Source organism: Corvus moneduloides, chromosome 2 (genome assembly GCF_009650955.1).
Source record: "Corvus moneduloides isolate bCorMon1 chromosome 2, bCorMon1.pri, whole genome shotgun sequence".
Lineage (NCBI taxonomy): Eukaryota > Metazoa > Chordata > Aves > Passeriformes > Corvidae > Corvus > Corvus moneduloides.
The window spans coordinates 31,507,571-31,519,551 of record NC_045477.1 but is presented as its reverse complement, the minus strand read 5'-3'; the positions used below and the strand labels follow the sequence as shown (position 1 = coordinate 31,519,551).

Sequence of the window (11,981 nt, the reverse complement as noted above, 5' to 3'; positions counted from 1 at the left end):
GAGGGGCTTGGCTGTGGTCCCCCAACCGCTGCCTTTAATTGGGAAAAGCCACCTCGATGCTCTTTGATCCATGCATCTAGCTGCTGCTTGGCCAATATGCACTGGTAACTCCCTGTGCTCAGCCTCCTCATCCTCAGAAGCCTTGCTTAGGCAGAGCCTGGCCAGTTAGACCCCTGGTTTCCTTTAATGCCTTACAATCTGTCACATCTCAGTGGCTAACTATTTTTGTTCCTTCACAGCTAGCAAGGTCTGGCAACCTTGTTAAGCACATGGCTGGTCGTCTGCCTCCCACACACAAACTTTTCACCCAACACTTCCAGGGATTCAGCTCAAAACTGACTGGAAAATTCAGCCCTTGTCATAGAGGACAAGCAATGGAGACTGTCAGCCTTCAGTGTTTTTTATCCCAAAAGAAAAGATTTCAATTAATTTCCAGTCTGGGTACACTGATGGTTTCCTCCCCACTGCTGGATACTCTCACCAGAAACTGAACTGTGCAAGGAGAAGTCTTGTCCCCAAGAACCCAAGAGCCCTGATCTCACCCTTCCCCCTGGAGATGTCACCACAACTGCACAGTGCAGAACAGCCTCCCACAAGCCACTTGATGCTTTTTAATTGGAGTATTTCACTTGGACATACGTTTTTTCACGTTACATTGCTTGGTGTGAATACAAAGAGGCCAGCAGATGCCAATACATAAGACACACAGGTACACGCACACAGAGTTCCAGCCTCCCCCAAAATTATGGGGTGCATGGGAGGCCAACAGAGCTGTAAGTGGACGGATGAGGGTAGTGGGAGGGGAAAGATGACCCAGAACAGCTCTGGAAACACTGCTGTGCAGCAGGTCATCTGCTGAGTGTGCTATGGGAGGCAGGGATGGCTGGAGACTCAGAAAAAGCAGTGATGGTGTGGTGATGATAGGCATGTGTCTAAGGACAGGTGGGATCCCTGGGACAGCTGGATCATGGCAGCTGGGGAAGGGAGAGAAATGTCAGAGAGGGATGGTGTGAAGGCAGCTGGGCTCCCAGCGTAGCCTTGGTTGGTGTAACCATGCTCCCATCACCAGAGTGCTTTGGGTAGGGGATGATGGAGGAATGGGATCTCCTAGCAGCCCTGTCTGGCTGGGGGATGTCTCCATGGAGCATCTCATTTGCTTTGATGGAGCAACCACAGTCCTAAGTCACTGCTGCATCCCACTTGGATGTCACAGTCCTTGAGGTCTGGTAGGCAGCACTGCCAGTTCTCCCTGGCACACCATGGTATTGGAGACCTGAGCGCAGCTGAGCTCAACAGAGCAGCATGTGACACCCCACAATATGGACTTCTACAAAAAGCAGCCAAACCCAGTCCAATGCACGGGACCAAGAGAGGCCTCAACATCTACTGAGATCCACTCAGTGGCACCAACACCAGATCTTGGTGGACAACTGTCACCTCTCCTGATACCCCATACCCAGCCATGTGCTCCTTTGAAGCCTGGATTTTGGAAAGGCACCCCCAGGCTTCTTCCCCTGTATCCTCCCAGACACGACATGGTTTCAGCCTCCTCTCTGCCAGCAGATCCCATCTCTGCTCCAAAGTAAGCTGGTCCACGCTGCGTGGCGTTGGGTGGCAGGTGAGGCAAACAGCCAGCAGATGAGTACAGCCAGTCAAAGATGAAGAAAAGCCCACGGAAATCAGGAGTCTGCCCTTGCTGTGAGTTGGTTCAGGTCCAGCTGGGACTCATGAAGAGCTGCTTTATACAGAAACACACACACAAAGCACAATAAAATCCTCAGCTGGTACAAACGCAGCGGCCAAGTTCATGTTTGAATTACAGCCCAACATAGGCTCGCCCTCAGTCTTCCAAGAATGGGGTGTTCAAAACCCCTACATCCATATTGAAGCTTGCAGTAAAAGTCCTCCCAAGGTTAATTTTTCTGGACACAGGGAGAAAAAGGAGATAACTAATTTTCCAACCTTCACTTCCAGCTGAGCCCTTAAGTCAGGAAAGATGTGCCTTACTCAGCCTCTGGCAGTCATGGCTCTTGGGGAATCCCTGGGCAAGGGATTGTTCTGCAGGTCACCCTCAGCCCTGAGTCATCATCCAGATACCGGCACGAAATACAGGATTTTTTTTTTCCTTTTTAATATTTTAAAAAATAAATAGAAGAAGAAACAAAACTTTAAAATTTGTTCTTTAAATATTTCCAGCATTGCACAGATTGCACTTTAGTACTCTAGCCTGTTCGATCAGTAGGTTGTTTATTCTGATTCCTAGTTAAAATGTGCTCCTCCCAGCCTGCTTTATCTTTCCGTCCATCTTAAGAACACAGTGTATTCTTTTGTAATGACAAAAAAAACCAAGCCCTGCAGTGTTCACTGGACATCTTTCCGGCATGGGTCAGGGCTTTGTTATTCCTCTTCAAACCTGAAATTCCCAGAACTTCACCAAAAACCTGTTAGCATCCTAACAGCTCTCATATTTAAGAAAATAAACAACAAATGAAAGCAAAGCAAACCACACGCACACACACACAGACACACAAATCCTTTTCCAAGAGCCTTTGTGATGCCAACCATTGGGTTCAGGCAAACCTCCTGCTGGAGTGTCTTTGCCTTGGTCATTCTCTGAGAGCAATGGTGTCCCCTGGAAATCTTTGAGGCGTAGGATTGAGTTGAGATGCAGGGTGAGAAAGGTGAACAGGAGGTCAGAGATAGTCATCTTCGCTGGAATGGGAGGTGGGATTGGAGCCCTCAAGATCAGAGTCCAGTGAACTCCCTGATGGTGTTCGGCTCATCTTCCACATCTGGGAGGCAAAGGTTCTCGCCCAGCTGCACGGGTATCCCACAGCCCTCAGCTGGTGAATTAGCCCCATGACCACGTGCCAGTGGCTTCTTGCAGTTCACTTGCTACCCTTTGCACTCCTCTGTTTGCTCATGGCTGTTAGCATCTGGCTGATGTACGAGGTCAAAAGATCATCCATCTTGTACCCCTGAGGAGGAGAGGGAAGATGTTAGCAGCCTCTAGGAGCACAGTTTACGCTCTCTGGCTTGCGCTTGCGTTGACCTGTTTCCCCATTCTCCACAAGGAACAGTGTCCAAACAAAATTTTCAACATTGAGATTGAGGAACTGCCTGTCCCAGGATGCTGCTGAGGCTAAGGACATAGGGAGCTTTGGATAGGACATGAATTTTCAAATGGCCAACAAAATACTGAATGCCTCAGATTAGTAACAATTAATCCAGAAGGAATTCTTATCTTTTGTGCTTTGGGTTTAAGATAGTCTAGGAGGAAGTTTGTTGCTGTGATTGTTACTAGGGACAAGCTGGGTAAATGATACTGGTTAAAGGGCTCAAGAGTACCCCTTGAGCCCACACCAGCTTTAAGGTGTATTTCAGCCCAGTGATAGGGAGCAGTCCCCTGTGGTCCTGACACAGCAACACCCCAGGCACCTTAGGCTTGCTTGTATGTTGGATGACAGACCAAGTGAGAGCTCTGATTCATTGAGCAGAGCCATAGGAAATTCAGAATGAGAAAAAACATATCAGCAGCTCTTCTGAGAGACCACTTTCAGTCCAGAGAATCCTTGAGACACAATTTGCTGCTAAAGACAGGATTTGTCTAACCTTTAACGCTTCTTACCAGGGAGGTCTCACAGAGCAGCTTGCTTCCTCTCACCAAGTTGCCAATGGTTATGTGGAAGTACGTGTTGCCACTGCTCCAGTTGGAGATCTTGGTGAAGGGGTGAGTGATGAGAATATCCTGGTGGGAACACAAGACTGACACTCAACATGCAGAGCCTCAACTTCCATGAAGGGCTGTGGGCACTTCTCATGTCCCTGTTCACTTTCCATTACAGCAGGCCAAGGATGTCTACTGTGATAAGACTCATGGGAATGGCAGTGAGATCAAGACTCCAGATCCTCCATATCTTGTGAAGGACTGCCATACTAGAATGACCATGCAGGTGGTGGAAGTAACTAGTAGGATCTCATTTACTCCAGCTCCTTTCCTATTGCCTGTGAAAGGATTAAGGAAGGAGTGTGTGCATTCTCCAGGTATCGGGCCCTAATAGTTGATGCTCCCAATCCATCTTTTGTTGAAAAAGGCTGGGCTGGCTCTGTGCAACAGTGAATTTCTGCCTCCAGAAAGTTTTCTGTCCATCCAGCCTTTCTAACTAGGCTTAAAGAGAACTCACTAAGTTCTGAACAACGCACTCTTTGGGATGTCTTCTGTAAGGGCTTGGGGACTGGGCTCAGGAGCATCTGGTGAATACCTAAGTTTTGCTTACCTTGGTTTTGGGATCAATGAGGCTGACTCCATGCTTATTGATGGCAATTAGAAGGATTTCTGGATAATTTGGCTCTGTAGTTTGCTGTTGGAAATGAGATGAACTGCTTAGAGGATGTATCAAGCAAAATCAGACCCCTTCCTATTTCCTCTCTCCCTGTTTTCTCCTGACAGAACTGGCTTCTAAAGTCCTTGATGGAACTCTAGTGCCATGGTGGATGGTCCAGATTTGGTTTGTGGTGGGTAGAGACACATCTCTTGGAAAACCACAGGTTCCCCTTTGCCTTGGCAAAACAGAGAAGGGCTGTTGTGTGTTCAGCAGCACAACTGTGGGAACAGCCCCAATGACTGAAATATGCTGAAGCTCTACAATGCTTCTGTCAGTGTAAAGAGGCAAGGCAGCAATGAATGAGTGTATTTGCCCTTTATGATGAAGAGTATGACACTACTTCCCTGTTTCATCAGGGTTGTCCCAGTCTGGTTCAGATCTGGAACCCCTCTGTGGTACAGGGCTCCTGATCTTGGCTACAAGCTGCCAGCTAACCCCCAGGGCAGGTACCTTCACTTCAAAGAATGCTGATCCAAATGTAGGCCACTTGAAGATAATCTTTAGAAAGGCAAGCTTGGCTTCTTCTCTTGTTTTGCCCGCGTGTTTGTTGTAGTATGCCACGATGGACTGCAATAGAGAACATAACAGAGATGGAGGGTTTGCACCACCTGGCACCAGGGATGTTTGCAGGGAAGGAGCATCAGTCCCACAATGATAGACTCATAGAAGAGTTTGGGTTGTAAGGGACCTTTGAAAGATCATGTAGTCCATATCTCCTTCAGTAGGCAGGGTCACCTGCCACTAGAGCAGGTTGCTCTGAGTCCAGTCCAACCTGGCCTTGATGCTTGGTTCTAGTCTCTGCTCCAATAACACTTCAAAAAAGTGCTGTCTGGTCACAGGAGCAGGGCCTGGAACCAAGGCAGGTCCTTCTTAGATGAGCTGAGCTGGTGACTCCATTAAAGACATTATAAATTTTGATTCTTCAATTTATACAGCAGATGAGACTGAGAGATCTTAAATCCAGAGATGCTGATATCAGATAGGAAATGGAAAGGACTTATCAGACTATTTCTTGACAGAGAGACATATCTAATGTTTTAAGGCTAGACCTGTTTGCACTTGTGCCACAGTTCTCCCTGTGTGAAGCATGGAGAATTATCCCTTTACTCATTAGTCTGCATTAAATGACAGACCACCTCTACAGGAGACCATCTCTTAGCATGTTTCCCTCTGGCTTTGCATCCACCGCTACAGCCACAGCCTCAGGACAAAGAAAACCCAGGGAAAGGCATGTGTATGTGAACATGCATACACAATTTCTTCTCTTGGTGGTGCCAGGGAGGCTGAAGCTCTGATAAGGCTCAAGAAGGATCACGGGTCACTCATTCTGGCAGTCCAGCTTCAACACTGAATGTCAATGAAAGTTACCCGAGAGACTGGGCATCTCCCAGCCACACCTATGAACCAAGCTGCTGGTTTACCCTTTTCCAGTCATCTGGAGAGAGCTGCCGGATGAGGTCCTGAGGCACCAGCTCCTTCAGGAGTTTGGGGATGCTGGGGAAATAGGACTTGTCATCCTCAAACTTGACCCGGTAGATGAGAGCCGCCAGCTGCAGGACCTCTTCCCGTGAGCACTTGTGGTAGCCACGCAGGTACTTTGGTAACTCCTGCATGGAGGAAAGAACAGAGAGATAGAGAGGATGCCTGTGGACCTTCATCCTCAGATGTTAAAAGGAATTTGTGGAGGTATCCAGCCCCTGGCTAGGAGGCTGCGCCCAGGGAACATTTGCAAATGGACAAGTCCTTACACCTACTCCTAATCCCTCCCAAGTCTCCACAGCTATTGCAGAGTCCCGGCACACCTGGTAATAGTGGAAGATTGAGTCTGCCATTGAGTCTTTTCCAGGCGTTGTGTTGGTCCACAGTTTTTTCATGAAGAACACTTGGTAGGTGAGGGAAGGCACTATACCTGTGCAAGTGAAGCAAACATAAGAGCAATGGTGAGAGTACCAGCTGGCGATCGGTGTCTGCATCCAGCAGTGCCCATGCACCATCACAACCTGCAGGGACAGGGGCATTCACAAGGCCAACTGGGCTCTGACGTTGCAGAAGAAACCACATCACTGCCATGCAAAGCTTTAATAAAGTGAAAAAAGTGTCTGGGTTCACTTCCACAACCTCACTGATAGTGCCCATGCCTAACACAGGACAGAGGAGTTGTACCCTGGAGGCACCTGTGTCTTGCAACCACTGGTAAATTCAGCAGAGCTGCAGCCAGTTCCACTGTGGATGTGGTTGCTGAGGTGAGATGAATCCCACCACTGGAACCTTCCTGCAGGCACTTCCTGGAAAGCTGTCCTCCAGCAGGTGTTCCTCACAGGGGCCAGGACTAGCCCTGGAGCAGAGGTTTTGCTGCTCCTTGATGGATTACCTTCCAGGTGATGTCCCCAGGGATTGTGTAGAGAGCACCACCCCTATCAGTGTGGCCCAACAGATCACAGAATAGAATCTGTGGCCCAATAGAATCACAGAATCACTGAGGTTGGAAAAGACCTCTAAGACTGAGTCCAGCCACTAACCTAACACTGCCAGGTGCACCGCTAAACCATGTCTCTAAGCACCACATCTACATTTTTTTGAACACTAGAGGACAGTGATTCCACCACTTCCATGAACAGCCTGTTCCAGTGCTTGTGGCAGACTATGTGGTCAGTCTTGTTTGAAAGGGATGGAGGGCTGTAGGAAGGCTGTGTGTGACCCATAAAAGAAAAAAGTCATCGTTACCATCTTTTGCTGGTCTTGCTTTCTTTATCCAGTCTGTCAGGTGTCTCACAAAGTCAAAGAAGAAATCTCCTTCTGGCACGCTGATGACCTAGGGGACACAGCCCATAAAGTCATAAAGACTAAGCAAGTGAGTCATACAACAGGATCACAGAATATCCTGAGTTGGAAGGGACCCAGAAAGATCATCAAAGTCCATCTTCTGGCCCTGCACAGGATATCCTTAAGAATCACACCATGTGCCTGACAGCACTGTACAAATATTTACTGAACTCTGTCAGGCTTGGTGCCATGACCACCTCCCTGGGGAGCCTGGTCCAGTGCCAAAACACCCCTTGGGTGAAGAACCTTTTCCTAGTATCCAGTCTAAGTGTCCCCTGACACAGCTTCATGCCATTCCTTCAGGTCTCATCACTGGTCACCCCAGAAAAGAGATCAGTGTCTGCCCCTCTTCCTCCCCTCATGAGGCAGTTGCGGACTGCAATGAGGTCTCCTCTCAGTCTCCTCCAGGCAGAACAGACCAAGTGACCTCGTATGGTTTCCCCTCAAGGCTCTTCACTGTTTTCATAGCCCTCTTTAACAGCTTTATTTCCTTATATTGTGGTGCCCAAAACAAGTGACAAGACACCACAGGCAGGGTTGGCCCCAGTCCCTCTCCTGTAGTTGCTGCTCACTGCTTTGTGCTGCTAACACTGAGGCGTTATAAACTGCTGATGTGAGAAAGCCCCTGCTAGTGCCTTGCTTCAGGCTCTGTCTCTAATTTCACCCATTACTCCTCATTGCAACTTGTTTCACCACAATTCTTTTCACTTCCTGATGACTATCTCCATAGATTTCTCCCAGTTTCCAGAGGCAGCTCTAAGCTGCACATTTTTCTTACTTAGTCCTTTCTCATAAACCCAACTCAGCAACAGGCCAGGAGAGCTTTGCCTGTCTGTGCTTTAAGTCCTTTGGGGTGACTGCTAGAAGTCAGGGCTGTGGGACTGGAAACCTCACCTGTATCAGATCAGATCTGACTTAGAAATGCCACACAGCTTGTAGAGAAATGCTGCTCACCACGTGGCTGTGGCTCCACCAATGTGTACCCACTGGTAAGCAGGTTGTCCCGAGTACCTCAGGGTGGGTCACTCACCTTGTCAGAGATTTTGACAAAGAGGCTGAAGCCCTCAGAGGACTTCAGGAGCAGCCTGTTGGAGATGTTCTGGCAGAAGTCCTTGGCTTTTGTGCTGGATTCCACCTCAAATGCCTATAGAGAGAGGAAGATCATCACCACTGCTGTCTCAAGGTTAATTTCCACTTTTTGCTCTCTTTGAGGAGCTCCAGGTGCACAGAGGGATTTAGATGCCCACCACCAGTGAAATCAGTGACATTGTGGACTGGGGCTCTGGGCATTGGAAGGGATGCCTGCAGAAGCTCTGTCACGCTACTACTGTACCATTGTGCTTTGTAATGCTGTATCTATATCCTGTGCTGGCTTATCCAGAGCTCTCTAGGCAATGCAGGAAATTTTTCTGATCTAACAGTGAAGTCTCAGAACTATTTGTTTGAGGGAAGAGGGGTGGGAAAGACAGAGTGAGAGACCTCCAGGCTGATTTGTCTCAACTGTTTCTCCAGTGATGCTGAGGAAGTCAGATGCCTGGCTTAGACCAGGCCTAAGCCAGATGCCTGATTTCTAGATAGCAGAATAGAAGGAAAATGATTCCTGTTTTATGGATATCTAAAAGATGGGATGTTTAAAGATCTGTCCCATTTTATGCACATCCCAATTCTGGTTTTGGTTTTTGAGCTGTGCTCAGCATTTACATTGCCTCAGTTTTGCTCTGCCCACTTAATGAGATTCAGTCCATAGCAGTTTAAGGAATTTAAGCTCCTGACCCCCACATGCATGGCTGTGTTAGCCTGAATCACCAAACCACCAGGACCCATGTTCCACATCCCATGAGAGTCTGATCTGGGGTTCAGTGCTGCTAATGCTCAGCAGCACTTCAGTGCAAATGCATCTTGTACTGGAATGATGCCACTCTGCCAGTCCACATGATGACTTCCATGGCCAAAAGGATCACAGCAAACCCATCCAAGTGCAGAAGTCCGCACTGCCTCCTTCTACTGGCTCTCACACAGATGCATGTGTACAAAGCAGTGTCATGTCCACTGCTGGTCATGTAGGAAAAAATACTCAAAGTGATGAGAAGCCCCAAGAGTTCGCTCAACTCTCCATTACAGATAAACAAGGGCACTCACAGCTGCTGCAGGGGAATCATCCTTTTCCTTCTATGGGTGTGGGTTGTTTTACAAATAAACCCATTTGGGAATACAGGATTTTAGTTGTACCCAAGGGCATGAGAAAAGAGAGAGATGTGAGCCTCATAGGAAGACTAATCAGTACTGTAAGACAGCAGTATCTGCAAGGACATGCCTATCTGCTCTGGCATCAATATGACTAGCTGCCTTATCAGCATGTAAGATGCTTAGTGAGAGCTTCCTGAGTGCAGGTATGATTTCTGTGTCATCTCAGGTCAGAAGGGGTAATTTCAGTCACCTACTTGCCAGTACTGCAACATTCTGCCCAGTCCCCACGGGGCCCCATCATGATACCCCACTGGGTATCATTGGTCTAGGCTCCAAATAACTGAGAGCCAAGGCTTGTCAGCTACTGTGAGTGGATGAACCCATCCAGCTTCCCTCTTTCTGCAGTCATACTGTAAACCCTCCAGTGAACACCAGCAGAGCACCCATATCTTGAAAAACACAAATTGCAACAACTCTACTACAAAAAGAGTAGACAAGGATGGATTTTCCTTGTAACGCTTTGGCCCAGAGGCTTCTGGAAAGGCTGAACTTTTCTGGATCAGAACAAATATTAGCCTCTTCTGAGATTTTAATAAGAAAATTGACAGCCATCCTGACAGAAAAAAATTTCCTTCTCCCCCATTTACCTCATCGGTATCATCAGGGAAGTAAACCTTGTGGAAAATTTGGGTCGTTTTGTGTTGAATAGCTTCCACTTCTACCAGATGGGGTGGGTATTTCCTGGATCCATTCCTGCAAAACAGGAGGTGGCAAGTGTCACAGCATCATCAAAGCAAGAATGCTTTGTTTAAATCTTCCCTTTTAATGCATATTCTTTTTTAATAACTCCAGCTAGTTTCTTAATATTACAATATTTTTCCTCCTACAAAGAAGAAAGTGACTTAAGTGGATCTGAACAAAGTTGATTCATTTCTATTTTTCTGCACTGCTTATCAGCAACCCAATGTCTCTTTCAATCAGTTTGGTGGAATAGAGAGGGAGGCTGTGAGCTTTCACTGTGCTCTAGTCACCAAAATATCTCCCAATTGTATTTTCTCACACATATTTGGATGTTGTGGCGCAGTCAGGACTAGGAGGTCTTTTGGTGCCATACCTCAAGGCTTTCTGGAGTCTCTGGATACAGTCCGCTGCCAAGGGGTGATGTTTCCGGGATTGCAGGAACCTCTGGACATGAGGCAGGAGGATGTTACTCGGAGGGAAAAGGCCTGTACACAACCACAACAGCTCCCAGCCTTTCTCTTCACTGTATCTGTGCAAGAAGAAATCCAGGAGGAAGAAAATCACTCATGGCATGGACACTTCAGATCTGCTTTGTGCAACACAGTCTAATGCATTTGGGCCAAGGGGAACAAACAACCCTTACTTGATGTGGTTGTCTGTGAGCTGCTTGAGGGTCTGGCAGTAGATTTCATCCTTTAGGGGTTCGGCTTTCAAGGCACCTTCAAATATTTGGTCTGTCAGCTCATTGACTGAGCGGGTCCTTTTGGATGGGTAGTCACCCATATATTTCAGCACTGGTGGGAGGTAGGAGTCAAGGATAAGCTAACTGGGATATTTGGAGAAGCCCTTCTGTTGATGACATTGTTAAAAGACATCCTACACATGACTACAGAAGTGGCTGCAAAGGGATACTCAGGCATCAAACCCCGTCCCTGAGGCCATGTGGACTGGTCCGCATTCACACGGATTAGGGCTGTGGCCTTCCACAGAAGGTGCATTTTGCAGAGTCAGCTGAACCAAGACAGAACACCACCAGTGAGTGTGGACCAGCAGGATTCAATAACTAGTCCCCTAATCCTCATTTATTAAGAAGTAGACACACCTCAGATTTCAAGGATGCTTAAGTACAGATTTGTGGTGCACACCCATCTCCAAGCCTGTGACATGGTCCCACAGCCCTTAAGAGGGACCACAAACCTTTCTTTGGGCTTTGCTTGGGGCCCTGAAGAGCCTGTTCAGCCCTTTGTCTGTCAGACCTGTTGCCCAAAGGCACTCCCAAGCAGAGGAAGGATATCAATAAAGGCCATACAGGCTTCTTGGGACAGCTCCTCGCTGCCCAGGATCTTCTTCAGCAGTGGCTGTTTGATGGGCTCGCGGGTGTAACACCACAGCTTGTCCTTTCCACGGCTCTTGGTGATCATGACCCGGCTGAGGGTGTGCTTTGGAGGTGGTCTGGTGGCAAATACAAAGCAAAAGGTAGAAGACTACAGGGATAAAAGGGACAGCTTGTGGCCAATGTTTCACCTAGAAAGGTTGCTCACAGCATCTGGCTAATGAACTCTTACACCAAATTGGACGTCACAATTTAGCAAGCTCCAGTTCTGCCCAAAGATAAACACTTGTACATTCCTGTGACTCAGAGGAGTCTCTTATAGAGCCTACAAAAGTACTGACACCACAACCACCAACTCTATCCCAAAAAGCTTCAAACCACAGGAAGGATGATGGATGAATGGCCAGGGCAGCTGCACTGAAAGAATATCACCTAGCAGTGTAAGCCTGACAAGCTGAAGATATCCCAGAGGATCTGGTCTGTCTGTTTGGATTGCCAGCCCATCCTAACAG

General features: G+C 47.8%; 1 protein-coding gene across 4 annotated transcripts in view; it reads right to left on the bottom strand.

Annotated features, from left to right (window-relative positions):
- Positions 1-581: 581 nt before the first annotated feature.
- The window catches only part of MYO7A (myosin VIIA), a 101,826-nt gene continuing 90,426 nt past the window's right edge, over positions 582-11,981 (bottom strand). For 3 of the 4 annotated variants that reach the window (XM_032098967.1, XM_032098968.1, XM_032098970.1), the window contains 12 exons: positions 11,431-11,588; positions 10,780-10,933; positions 10,510-10,665; positions 10,043-10,148; positions 8,239-8,352; positions 7,110-7,197; positions 6,188-6,294; positions 5,807-5,992; positions 4,836-4,952; positions 4,278-4,361; positions 3,629-3,748; positions 2,889-2,978 (listed from right to left, as the gene is read on the bottom strand). In XM_032098967.1, coding sequence (XP_031954858.1) covers positions 2,889-2,978; positions 3,629-3,748; positions 4,278-4,361; positions 4,836-4,952; positions 5,807-5,992; positions 6,188-6,294; positions 7,110-7,197; positions 8,239-8,352; positions 10,043-10,148; positions 10,510-10,665; positions 10,780-10,933; positions 11,431-11,588 — 1,480 coding nt within the window. Of the gene's footprint in view, positions 2,979-3,628; positions 3,749-4,277; positions 4,362-4,835; positions 4,953-5,806; positions 5,993-6,187; positions 6,295-7,109; positions 7,198-8,238; positions 8,353-10,042; positions 10,149-10,509; positions 10,666-10,779; positions 10,934-11,430; positions 11,589-11,981 lie in introns of all 4 variants that reach the window. The other variant, XM_032098966.1, reaches the window with a different exon arrangement.